Source organism: Coptis chinensis, chromosome 6 (genome assembly GCF_015680905.1).
Source record: "Coptis chinensis isolate HL-2020 chromosome 6, ASM1568090v1, whole genome shotgun sequence".
Lineage (NCBI taxonomy): Eukaryota > Viridiplantae > Streptophyta > Magnoliopsida > Ranunculales > Ranunculaceae > Coptis > Coptis chinensis.
This window is the reverse complement of record NC_141461.1, coordinates 35,627,599-35,641,429: the sequence shown is the minus strand read 5'-3', so window position 1 is coordinate 35,641,429 and position 13,831 is coordinate 35,627,599. Positions and strand designations below refer to the sequence as shown.

Genomic DNA, 13,831 nt, shown 5'->3' with positions numbered 1-13,831 from the left:
TGGTACTAGCAATGAAAATTGTTATGTCTGTGGTAAACTGAGATATAGAGCTTTTCAGTGCAGGCACAAGGACACAGATGATCCTCCCAACGTTAATTTAGTTGAAGGAGATGATATAATCGTTGTTGTAGTGTCACAGGTCTTCATGGCCACTGGGAAGAAGAATTGGGTACTAGATTCTGGTGTCACCCACCATATCTATGGTGATGTTGAAGCCTGGCCTTCTCAGATTGCATACTAGTGAAAGATGAAAAGGTCTATATGGATGGCTCAAGGTCTGTTCCTGTTGAGGAAACATGCAAGATTCTTCTGAAGTTCACTTCAGGGGAAACCCTTTCACTTAGTAATGTTCTCCATGTTCCTGAAGTTCGTCAGAAAAAAAATTAAAGCTGGCGTCAAGGTGACTTTTGAAAGTGACAAATTCATTATGAGTAAGAATGAGAGTTTTGTTGGGAAAGGTTATTGTAATAACAGTGGTCTTTTCATGTTAAATGTACTTGACAACATTATTATTAATGAGAATGAATCTGCTTCTGCTTACTTGCTTGACTCTTTTAATATATGGCATGGTAGATTAGGACATGTGAATGTTCAGTATATGAAAATGATGAAAGCATGTGGTTTATTGTCTGATATCTCTTATTTTTCTAATGATAAATGTGAAATATATGTTGAGACTAAAGCCACAAAGAAACCTTGCAGAACTGTTTCTAGAGATAAAACTGAATTACTAACCATATTCACTAACCATATTCATAAAATCAATTACTAACCCTATTCATACTTTTTGGGCTAGAGAGATAAAACTGAATTACTAACCCTATTCATACGAATTTGGGTCAATTTAGAAGTACCATATCTAGAGAAGGGAAGTTTTATTATATTACTTTCATAGATGATTTCTCTAGGTACACCATGATATATTTACTTAGAAACAAGCATGAGGCAGGTGAGATGTTTCTCAAGTACAAAGCTAAAGTTGAAAACTAACTTAACAGTAAGATTAAAAGACTTCAGTCTGACAGGGGTAGAGAATATGAGTCTAACCCCTTCTAGGACTTTTGTGACAAGAATGACATTATTCATGAGACTACTCCACCATACTTTCCTGAGTCTAATGGAGTAGCAAAACGGAAAAATAGAACACTAAAAGAGATGATGAATGCTATGCTTGTAAGTTATGGAGCTTCCCTGAACTTGTGGGGGGAAGCAATCCTATCTGCTTGCCATATACAGAATAGGATATCCAACAAGAAAACATGAATAAGACACCATATGAATTATGGAAATGTCATGTACCTAACCTGAAATACTTCAAAATGTGGGGTTGTCTTTCAAAGGTTCTAGTGAACGAACCTAAAAAGAGAAAATTGGGACATAGAATTGTTGATTGTATGTTCATTGGTTATGCTCATAATAGTGCTGCATATAAATTTTTAGTAGTAAAATATGATAATAATATTGTTAATGCTAACACTATTATAGAGAGTAAAAATGTTGATTTTTTTGAGAATATATTTCTTTCGAAAATTGGCATTGAGAGGTTGGTTGCTCCTAATGAACAACAATCAACAAATCCTAAAATTTCTGAACAAGAAATTTGGAAAAGTAAAAGAGATATAAAATCCACCAATTTTGGTGATAACTTTTACACGTTTCTCGTTGATGATGATCATGTGACGTATAATGAGGCAATCAGTTCTAGAGATGCACCTTTCTGGAAAGATGCTATAAACTCATAACTAGATTCGATTATATCTAATCAAACATGGGAGATAGTTGATCTACCACCTAGGGCGAAACCAATACATTACAAGTAGATCTTCAAAAGGAAACTGAAACTAGATGGTTCCATTGATAAATACAAGACTAGACTAGTAGTCAAGGAATTCTCCCAGAAAAAAGGCATTGACTATTTTGATACTTATGCTCCTATAACTAGGATTTCTTCTATAAGAGTTTTAATGGCTCTAGTTGCTATTCATAATTTATTTATTCATGTAAAAATTGCATTTTTAAATGGTGATCCTTATGAAAAAATATATATGATGTAGCCTGAAGGTACTACAGTACCAGGGAATGAGCATAAGGTACGTATGCAAATTAGTTAAGTCTTTATATGGGTTGAAACAAGCACCAAAACAATAACATGAAAAATTTGACAGTGTCATGATATCCAATAGATATCAAATTAATGATGCTGATAAATGTATTTACTTTAATTTTTTTGATGTGAATACATATGTGATTATCTGTCTATATGTGGATGACATATTAATCATGAGTCCTAGCCTTGATGTTGTGAGAAACACCAATATGTTCTTATCCTCCCAATTTAAAATGAAGGATTTGGGAGAAGCTGATGTGATTCTTAGAATCAAAATCATCAGAAACAGTGATGGTTATACGCTTTCACAAAAGCATTATGTTGAGAAATTTTTGAAAAAGTTTAACTATTATTATAGTAAGCCTGTGTTGACACCTTATGAGGCAAATAGTAAACTTAAGAAAAATAATCAACATAGTGTCTCTCAGTTTAAATATGCCCAAATTATTGGTAGTTTCATGTACTTGATGAATTGCACTAGACCTGACATTGCTTATGCAGTTAGCATGTTAAGCAGATAAACTCATTGTCCTAGCAAGGAACATTGGAATGCCTTAGAGAGATTAGCCAAGTACTTGAGAGGAACAATGAATTACGGCATACGTTTTAGATAAACTCTACCTGTGATAGAGGGTTATTGTGATGTGAACTGGATATCTGATTCTCATGATATCAAGTCCACTAGTGGTTATATATTCACCCTTGGTGGAGGTGCAGTCGTTTGGAAATCTTCTAAGCATACCTTGATAGCTCGTTCAACCATGGAGTATGAGCTTATTGCTTTTGATAAAGCAAATGCTGAGGCTGAGTGGTTTCGAAATCTCTTGGCAAATCTTCCTATTGGTATAAAACCGCCTCCAGCTGTACCTATGCATTGTGACTGTCAGGCCGTAATAGCAAAGGCAAAGAGCAAACTATACAATGGGAAAAGTAGACATATACGTTTTAGACTCAAGTCTATAAAGCAGCTGCTGGAATATGGAGTTGTGGCTCTAGATTATGTGAGGTCAAAGTTAAATTTGGCCGATCCTCTGACAAAACCACTTAGCAGGAGGCAAGTGGTTGAAACGTCGAGGAGGATGAAACTTTTGCCTAAGATATAGGGCGACACTGATTACCTATGTGATTGGAGATCCTATGAAGTAGGTTCAAAGGGAAAAACAAAGTCACCTAGTAGCTCTGATATACTATCGTCTTTTATTTTGAGACGTCCCACTCTATGACGGGATAGTATTTTTGTATACATTGTATAACTTAAATTGCAATGAGTAAAGGATGAGTTATTTTACTCTTATTGGAATCTATAGTCCATTTTATTATGAGATAGTGTATTTTAACTACAATGTACACTTGATGGATATCCACCTATATGAATGTAGAACTGGGTCGGTTTTTATGGATATTTAGGCTTGTATCCTAGAGCATTCATAAAACACAAGTAGCGCAGGGCCAAAAAACACAACACCGCAGAACTGACATATAATGAAATAACAGCGTTGGTGCATGTCATCTATTTTACTACAAGGTAATGTTGGTTCAAAGATTTTTTAATCCACTACTTTCACGTGGGCAAAAAGGCAGTTTTCACCCTCGAACTTGTTGCGTTTTACCACTTACCTCCCAAATTTCACTTTAGGCAATTTTAACCCTGGACTTGTAAAACGTATCCAGCTCTATTTTTCCAGTTCATTTCCAACACCTGAAGAGTGTCGTGGAATTATGTTTTCTTACGCGGCAAAATTAGAATTTGACACATGGCAAAATTAGAAATTCCATGTAAGAAAACATAATTCCACGTCACTCTCCAGGTGCCAGAAATGAACTCAAAAAATGGGGACAATAAACAACGTTTAATTAATTAGTTAGCAGAGAATGTTTTTGGGTTGTGCTATCCCACGAATGTTTAAATCCTAGAATGTAAATGTTAAGGTGATAACACGACAAACTATGATATTCAAGTGGGAAACAGTAGGAAGAGGGGTGTTCAATTTAAACACTGATGGAACACTTCAAGGGGAGGAAGGAGGATGGGCCGCTGCCATAAGAGATGACAATGGGGTGGTAATGCCATAACAAGACAAACTACGATATGCAAGTGGGAAACAGCAGGAAGAGGGGTGTTCAATTTAAACACTGATGGAACACTTCGAGGAGAGGAAGGAGGGTGGGCTGCTACCATAAGAGATGACAGTGGGGTGGTAATGGCAGCGGCACATGGCAAGTCTCACTATCACAGTATTGCTATGATCGAACTGCAGGCAGTGGAACAAGGCTTGAAACTGGCACAGAAGTATAATGTAACACGGCTAGCAGTGCAAATAGACTCGAGCAATGTGGTATATATCCTTCATCCAGAGTGGAGGGAAGCACCTATGGGTAGCAAACAAGACAATAAGAAGCATTGAAGAATTGAAGGGAGGAATGTAGCATTTTACTATATGCCATATATTTAGAGAAGCTAATATTTTAGCGGATTTATTAGCTTCACATATACCAAATGTAAACTGATTGGAAATAGAGCCTAGTTCATTTTTAGAGAAACTTAGGAAGATTGTAACTGATGATGCATCAGGGAAAGAGTATGTGAGAGTTTAACGCTTAATTAGTTCTTTTAAAATCAATAAAAAGGGGTAGGGGACCTTTTAAAAAAAAAAACCTCGCTGCATACCCACCAAAAAAAAAATGTTTAAATCCAAAAGAATAAGAAACAGCAAAATCGAATATAAAAGAGTAAAAGACAGACTCCTCCCATAACTTTCAGTTCTACCTCAATAGAGCCATGTGGAAATCACTAATAAAGTCTACATCATTGAGCATCTTCTCTGTTAATCAGACACAAAAAGAATAACACGATCAAGACATCAAAATCTTATTCTAGCATTTGCTATCTCAGAATAATAATAAAGAGAGCATGCAGTCAGATCCAATTATTAGAACCTTTTCACCTCTTATTTAAGAGCTCTGAGTGCACAAGTCAAGCCATCAAGCATTCATCTACACACAAAATGGGAGAGAATTAAGGTAGGAACTAAAAATTTGGTTCAGCCATGTACAGTAGCTCAAACGAGTTTTAATAGTTTTAACTGATTCTCAATGTTTTGTAAGTATCAAGTATGGGTTTATGATATATTCCATCTCTTGCACACTGGACCAGCGTCTTGAATGGAATTTGAATTGGTGTGCTAGGGATGGAATACGTCCTATATCCATCAATCCATGGGAAAACACAATCAAAGTGATCGAAAAGATAGTTCCTTGTAGTGTAGTTCACTGATCATTCTCCAGAGCTGTGCGTTTTTATTCTGCCCATACGGCCATACCGGAAGGTTGCTGCACTTCTGGCTGTTTTAAATTATAGTCAACAATCCTCATTTAGCATAAATAATGCTCCCAAGTTCCCTGTATTTTGACTTTTTGAGCCTGTGGGTACAGTGGTGATGCAGACACCATATGCCAACGTTTATCAAAGTGTCTAGTCAAGCACGGTCTTGGTTGATGAAATGAGTGATACGTATTCAGTCGCAAGTATATTTCCATATTTCAACCTTTATGCTTGGTGAAGCAAATATCGATTTTCATATCATTTGAATCAAAAGCTAAGGCTGAGTCCAATGGCTCTCTATCCCTTTAAAAATAGAGCTAAAGTCAACAAAATAGAGCTAAAGTCAACATATTTTACTCTCTATCATTATTTTTTATGTATATATACAAAAGATTCTACTCTCTATCTCTATTTTACTCTCTATATATAAAGAGGAAATTAATTATAGAGAGTAAAATCTGTTGACTTTAGCTCTACTTTTAAAGGGATAGAGAGCCATTGGACTCAGCATAAGATCCAAAAATGAGACAGAGATCGACTATATTTTCATTGCACTCAACTATCTAGTTTCTTCTCTTTGATTAACACTATATATTCAAGGCATGTAGTTAGAAAGTATTACTTAATCGTTTCAAGTAACTGGCTGACAACCAAACCACCAAATTCACCCTTCCAAGTTCCAACACCCTCATCATGAATATATGGAAACAGTTTGTTGGGAACATAGTACAAAATATGAGGATATGGGTGCGATACTCAATTTCTTAATATTGGGAATATTTTACATTGTTTGTTTGATATGTAAATATCATAGATATATCTAAAATATCGACAAATATCATAGATATTGTGGATATTTAGTGATATATCACGATATATCATTTATATTTATTTGAAATATAATGATAAATATTAAATAAAATCTCTACACTATATGATAGCCGAGTCATTCGGAAGCCTCCTCAACTCTCGAGTAGGCAAATTTAAATCTCCTTATTTATTTAATTTAGAAATACCTCTCTCACTAAATTTAGAATAAACCACTTTTATTAATATAATTTGAATAAAATCTTTTTTTTATTAATAATTTAGAAACACCTCTCTAATGTCACTTAAATTAAATAATTACCCCCATTTTCCATATTGAAATTAAAACAAGCCCTATTTTATTATTGATAATTTTAAAGAACCTCCCTAGTATCACTTAAATAACATAATTATCTTTCATTTTGTTTAAAAAAAATAAATAGATGAGTCTCTTCTATATAATTACAATTACCATTTACAATTAGAATCCAAAGAAACCATGCTAACTATCGACCTGGAGGGACACGTTTCAAGACTTAAAAAAACCGATGCGTAGCAAGGTTTGCATATTTCTTGTTATCTAAACAAAATATCCCCAAATATCTCAATATATCTTAAAATATCAAAAATATTATCGAAATATCGTCAATATTTACAATTGTATATATTTCTAAATTTATCGCGATATTTATATATCTTTTGCTGAAATTTCAATATTTATCGCGAAATCACAATATTTTGGATATGGTTGGAAATTCTTATGAAACAGGGACATGTAGTCTCATTAGTGGCTTCTGGGGTCACTGGGCGTCTGAATCTGAACTATTCTCCAAAGCAATGGCATTGGAGGATCCAGACTTGCCATTTCGCCTAAAATTCAGAGTTTTTATATTGTAAGTTTGTAACATCCTAGGCACTGTCAAATTCAAGAAATGAGGCTCAACCCCTTGGTTCTTACTCGGTTGAGTATAAACTCCCTCCCATCGACCCATATCACATAACCTCCCTATTATTTAGGTCTTGTTAAATAACCTCATTGTTTTCCAAAAAAGAGATAAAATATGGTCTGTTTTTATTTCCCATTTTATCTTATTTTCTTTTTTACCCTTTTAGGATTGAAAATTTCCCGACTATATGTAAATGTATTTTTACATAGTCATATATATATGTAAAACTATATTTGCATAGTCATTAGAGCTATAAAAACTTAAATTTATATAGTAACTTTTGGGATTGAAAATTTTCCGACACCTGACAGAATATATGTAAATGTAATTTTACATAGTCATATATATGTAAAACTATATTTATATAGTCATTGAAGCTATGAAAACTTAAATTTACATAGTAACTTTTGGGATTGAAAATTTTCCGACAACACCAGACATAATATAAATTTAAATTTTCCTATGAAAAAAAATTTCATATGAAAATTTAAATTTAAATAGGTTAAGAAGACTGTGTAATTTTAGATTGTCATATGTAAATACAAATTTACATAGGATGACGTCAGCCCGATTTGTCCTTAAACCAAAATATAAGTAAAGATTGATGGGTGTAATACGGGGAGGGGGGGGGGGGTGTCAATCGTGGGTCAAATAGTGATGGGTCGGGTTGGGACGGGTCTCCGATGGGGCGGGGTGGGTCGGGTTGAAGTGTCATGTCTTAGTACCATCACCCGGTCTATTGGGTCAGCTTACGGGGCGGGTTTTGGGTGGGTCATCCTGGTCGGGTGGAAATTATCATTTTAACCCAATTTCACCCAAAAAAAAACTTTCTAATTCTGCAAGTAATATATTTTTCATTCACAACATAGAGAAAAAATTGGAATCAATCAATAAAAAATAAACAAAAAAAAAAAAAAACTTGAACCCAAAACCATATCGTGAATTTGAAAAACTTATTTCTTTGAAACTTATTTACCATTTGTAAATTGATTATTTTCTATAGCATGATAAAATGAATATGGAAGCGAGGATTTATGGTACAAAACAATAAAATATAAACTAAAAGAATTCAAAATTAATATAAGGACGAATGATTCATTTTCTCTAAAATTCGAAAATTGAATTTAAACTTTTGATATATGCCCAATGTTCAAATTTGAATATTTGAAGTTGATGTTGAACTCATAAGTTTGTATTCATATCGATCTCCCAAATTTCTACAAAAGTTAAAAAAAAAGATAAACTGAATACAAAAATATTAGAGTTAGAGTCTTGAAATTGTACAGGTCAATAGGGTTGGGTCAACAGTTTTTGACACAGTGCGGGTCTAGGGGATACAAATCGTGGGTCAAATAGTGATGGGTCGGGTTGGGACGGGTCTAGGGGATACAAATCCAGTGGTCTCCGATGGGGCGGGGTGGGTCGGGTTGAAGTGTCATGTCTTAGTACCATCACCCGGTCTATTGGGTCAGCTTACGGGGCGGGTTTTGGGTGGGTCATCCTGGTCGGGTGGAAATGATCATTTTAACCCAATTTCACCCAAAAAAAAACTTTCTAATTCTGCAAGTAATATATTTTTCATTCACAACATAGAGAAAAAATTGGAATCAATCAATAAAAAATAAACAAAAAAAAAAAAAAAAAAAAAAAAAATTGAACTTGAACCCAAAACCATATCTGTAAATTTGAAACTTATTTCTCGTGATTTACCATTTGTAAATTGATTATTTTCTATAGCATGATAAAATGAATATGGAAGCGAGGATTTATGGTACAAAACAATAAAATATAAACTAAAAGAATTCAAAATTAATATAAGGACGAATGATTCATTTTCTCTAAAATTCGAAAATTGAATTTAAACTTTTGATATATGCCCAATGTTCAAATTTGAATATTTGAAGTTGATGTTGAACTCATAAGTTTGTATTCATATCGATCTCCCAAATTTTACAAAAGTTAAAAAAAAAGATAAACTGAATACAAAAATATTAGAGTTAGAGTCTTGAAATTGTACAGGTCAATAGGGTTGGGTCAACAGTTTTTGACACAGTGCGGGTCGGGCGGCTTGACGGGTCGGGTTTGAGCATAAAACCTACACCCATAGTCCGACTGCATAAAAACGGTGGCGGGGCGGGGCGGGGTGGGTCTATTTTTCGGGTTGGTGCGGGTTTGGGTGGCGGGTGAAGACCAGGTACCCTACCAGATGATGGGTCAACGGTTTTGTTTTACACTCCTACGTCAGCCCGGTTTTCACAGGGGTATTTTGGTCTGTTTTGGTTTTGATGTTATGTTTTAAATAGTAGGAAGGTTTTATGTATTTGTTCGCTAACAGGGAGTTTTTGTGCAACCATTTAAGTACCAGGGAGATTAAACCCATTGTCTGCTGTCAAATTGGCTTACTAATTGTCAATTAATTTCAGTAGCATCCATCTTAAATGGCAGACACTTGATCCCACCCTTTAGCGAATGAAGAGCCATAGCCATCTCATATTTTCTTGTGACACAACTGTCAAACCATAGAACTAGGGGTGGGAATTTGGCCCTAACGACCCTAACCCGGCCTTGACCGACCCGACCCTAAGCCCTATAAAGCCCTCACAACTAAAGCCCTCACAGAGTTTAGAGCCGAGCCCAAATTCTAATGCCTTCTAGTATGTGGGGCTAGGGCTAAGATTCTAAAACATAGGCCCGACCCTAATTCAAAAATCTCATTAATTAATCCTAACCAAACCCCCTAACCGGCCATGTTTCACACTTTCACTATAAATACACATATCATAATTGTCCAATTCTTTTGTTAAATATTTTCAATTAAAATAACATCATTGTCGCTTTGTAATTTATCACTTACACCCAAGGGTACTTCCAATAACTTGTCTTATATAACAAAAACTTGTCAACTTAATAAATACCATGAAGAACAAATGAGCACTAAATTTAATAAAAAATAAGACTTTATTCCTTTGATCATCAAGTCAAAGTCCATAACTTATTATTCTCAATTTCTTTTCTCACTTATTTCTTATAAATTATATTTTTATTCACATCCAAGCCAAGTCTAAAACTAAAGATTTCCTTCCACACCATTAAAGCAAAATACGAGCCGGACATTTGTAACATAGAAACCAAAAACAACCTTTGTTAAAAAATGACATTTGTAATCTCAAACCTTTCTCCATCACTTGTTCAAAAGCCAATATTTTCATTTCCATATACAAAGTTTGAATCACTTTTAAATTAAAGAAAAAGGTAATATTATATTTGTTTGAATCTATTATAGAAATAATTTATGATATTACAAATAGTTTAACAACTTCCATGACCATTAACCAAAACTATTATGTTTTCTTCTTTATATCTATTATTTCTTCATTTAAAATGATAATATAATTATTTGTCTATGTATTTCAATTTAAAATGTAATTTTAGTGAGGTTTGAGTCTGAGGAAGAACAAATTCGAACTCTCGATGTCTTGATTCATTAGATTGTGGATGTGTATTTTAAATTTTTAGACTTATACAAATTATTACTAGATTGGTTGAACTTTGAGTTTGTAGATTATCAGACATTTTGTAATATAAAACGAGTTTTAAAACCGATGTAGTAAAAAAAAAATATATATATATATATATAGGTCTACTCTAAAAGCCCTACTCAAAAGCCTTTAAAGAGGGCTTAGGGTAGGGTAAGGGCTTGAGGTTTAGACTTGTGACTTCCCGTACCCCATATATCGACTTTTGGGGCCGAAATGACCCTGGCCCTAATATTTGAAGGAACTTTAAATGTTTAGGGCCCCATCAGCCCACCCCTACCATAGAACCCACCCCCACCCCGTTATGTGCCATTACAAATGTTCATAAGATATTCTGGCCTATTTACCAACCAGTCTAAACAGCAAGTGACCAGTAATGGCAAGAAAATGACAGGAAGAAGCATTTTCCGAAATTGTACGTTTTTTTTTTTTAATTTAACCAAAGTGTGTACCATAAAAGGGACATGGGAAGATGTAGACAAAATTTCTTCATTCACCAGTGCGCAGAGACCAGTTGGAAGGATGGGAATTCAAGTTCCTTCTCCATCTAAAGTACGCTTTTTAGCTACATGCTGACTAATTGTGGTCCGCTTTGCCAAAAAAATAGACTATTGTGGTCTGGACTCTTGTGATACCACAAGTGAACCGCCGTAATTCTGACTAGAAAACTAACTTAAATTTAAAAACTTGAGGAGGGAATGAGGAATGTCCCTAGTAAAAAGCACTTTTGCCTGCCATAGTCCCTCATACTGATTGACAAGGAATACCACTAATGCTATTAAAATTTCATATATATATATGAAATTATGAACCATAATAATGATAGTATCAAACATGTGCTTCCATGAAAGCATATGCACTCACGGTAATTGACCAAATTATGATCGACACTCTTATCCTAAGTTTCTAATCATCAGTACTAGTCAATCATGGTAGTTGGTCAACATCTAATGGATGGGGACCATATGCACACCACATTCAGAATTTGGAGACAATGTCGTTTGGTAGCATGTCATTTTCTATTGCGATATTCAAACATCTGGTTTGTCTACAAGTCTATTGAATTGTTTGGGAAGCATAGACAAAATTATCTTAACCCAAGACCTAACTATACCATTTGCTATAGATGTGGTTGCTGCTGCCCCCTCTGTTGTTCTTTGGTGCACCTTTCAGTACTAATTTCGTGTGACCCACACCGTCCATTTTTTGATAGAGACAAGCGGAGCATTCTCTCTTTTTTTTTGGTAAAACAATGCTTACAAAATTTTACATGCCTTAAGTTTTCACTCCAGGTGATTGTAGAAAGAGGAAAAGAAAAAAAAATGTTAAGGCTTCCAAACAAAATTAAGATAAATATAACATCCACTAATTTTTCACATTGAGATTTCTAAGTCTAACAGCAATCTAATTTTGCAAAAAACTTAAGAAAATGTATTCACTACAGACATTATGTATATATTTGAATTCTGAACAACCAGTCCACCATAAACCAACAAATCTATGTTATTTTCTTCCCAGAAAGCCTAAAGGTTTGAAATATCAATGTAACCAAAAGTAAATAGACTACTCACTCCCATAAGCCACTATCAAGAACTACTTAAACTGCAAACAGAACTTAAAAACCTTTTATTAAGATATTTTTTCTTTCTTTCACTAGCTTGTTCACTATAGTGCAGACCCAAGTCTTTACATAACTTTAATTAAACAAAAAGTTCTAAAAGCACTCTAATAAATACACTCATTAATTTTTATCTCTCAACAAACAAAAGAGCACCTGAAACTCAAAATATCAACCAAATTAACATTTCAGGACACAAAATGCTCACAACAAAACAAAAGAAAATTAGAACACACTCACTTCACACTTTTCCTTGAAGCAGTAGCCATAGCAAGCTCAGTCCAATTAGTCAAACATTCAGTTTCACCAAACCCTCCATCACTTCCAATCCCAAACTGCCACGTATTTCCATCACCCCCACCTCCAGAAATAGCATTCCCAGCACCAGCAGTTTCACTCACTTCACCCAAAGGCCAAACCGCTTTCCCAATCTCAAACCCACCCATATTATCATACCCAGACCCGAATCCATTGAGTGCCAAAAAACCCGAATTCAGTGGGTTAAAAAACGAACCAGACCCATACCCATTTCCTCCCCCAGACACATTAATAAGACCATTGAGATCAAAATCAGACAAAGAAGCTGAAGAAATGGGTACAGGTACGGGTCGGGTAGAAGAAACCGGGTTAGCAGGTATGGGTGAAGAAGTAGAAGAAGAGGAAGTGGTGGCAATGTTAATGGTGCGAGAACGTTTGGGGTTGTTCTTTCTAGTACCACCACCAACTGGTATGTTACGAAGAGTTCCACCTTGAGTCCAGTAACGACGACATGATTTGCAGTAATGGCGTGGTTGAGAAAGGTTGTAGTTGTTGTAGTAGCAGAACTTTGTGTTTGTTGATTCACAACGTGGACATGTGAGTGGTTGTTGGTTGTTTTCTTGACATGGTTGTGCTGGTTGGCGATTTTGGCAGATGGAATCAGATTGTAGTTCTAGTTCAGTCCTCATTTTGAGTGGCGTGAAGGAAGAGAAGTGTAATGGAAAGTGAGGAGGGGTTTATAAGGGGAGAGAGTGAAGTGGGGTTTTGGAAGTCTTGAAAACAAAGAGAACAGCTTTGCAGAGGAGATTTTTGCATGACATCTGTAGCTCTTGTACTTGCTATTTTTTGTGATTTTATAATCCACAAGTATGTTATGTTAGCTTTACTCTACTACTTTGATTTTTGACAAGTGGCAATTGATCAAAATGGGACACATACTAGTTCAGTTTTACAGCCAAATTGTTAGTTCAAATTTGATTAAGTTCACAGCTAGATCAGTGATTAAATTTGAATTGGGCGAACAGGAGGCAAAACCAAATAATTGCAATGGTTCTTGCGTCATGAGTATTCATTATTACTTTGAATTTGTGTCTGACACAGCTCCCAAAAACACCTGATCAAAGATTAGCTGGATTAGTATTCATTTGTCATTAGATGCTAGTAATTATTGCAGTTGAAAGTTGTTGAAACTAATCCCAATCTCAAAAAGAGTTCCCTCTCAAAAATGTAAAACAT

The 13,831-nt window shown here is 34.9% G+C and overlaps 1 protein-coding gene across 1 annotated transcript; it reads right to left on the bottom strand.

The window, feature by feature from the left end:
- Nucleotides 1–12,330: 12,330 nt before the first annotated feature.
- On the bottom strand, nucleotides 12,331–13,505 carry LOC147492749 (dof zinc finger protein DOF5.8-like). Its single transcript, XM_086565858.1, has one exon. It carries the CDS (start codon nucleotides 13,282–13,284, stop codon nucleotides 12,574–12,576), a length of 711 nt encoding a protein of 236 aa, XP_086421984.1. The 5' UTR covers nucleotides 13,285–13,505; the 3' UTR covers nucleotides 12,331–12,573.
- Between the last annotated feature and the right edge of the window lie 326 nt (nucleotides 13,506–13,831).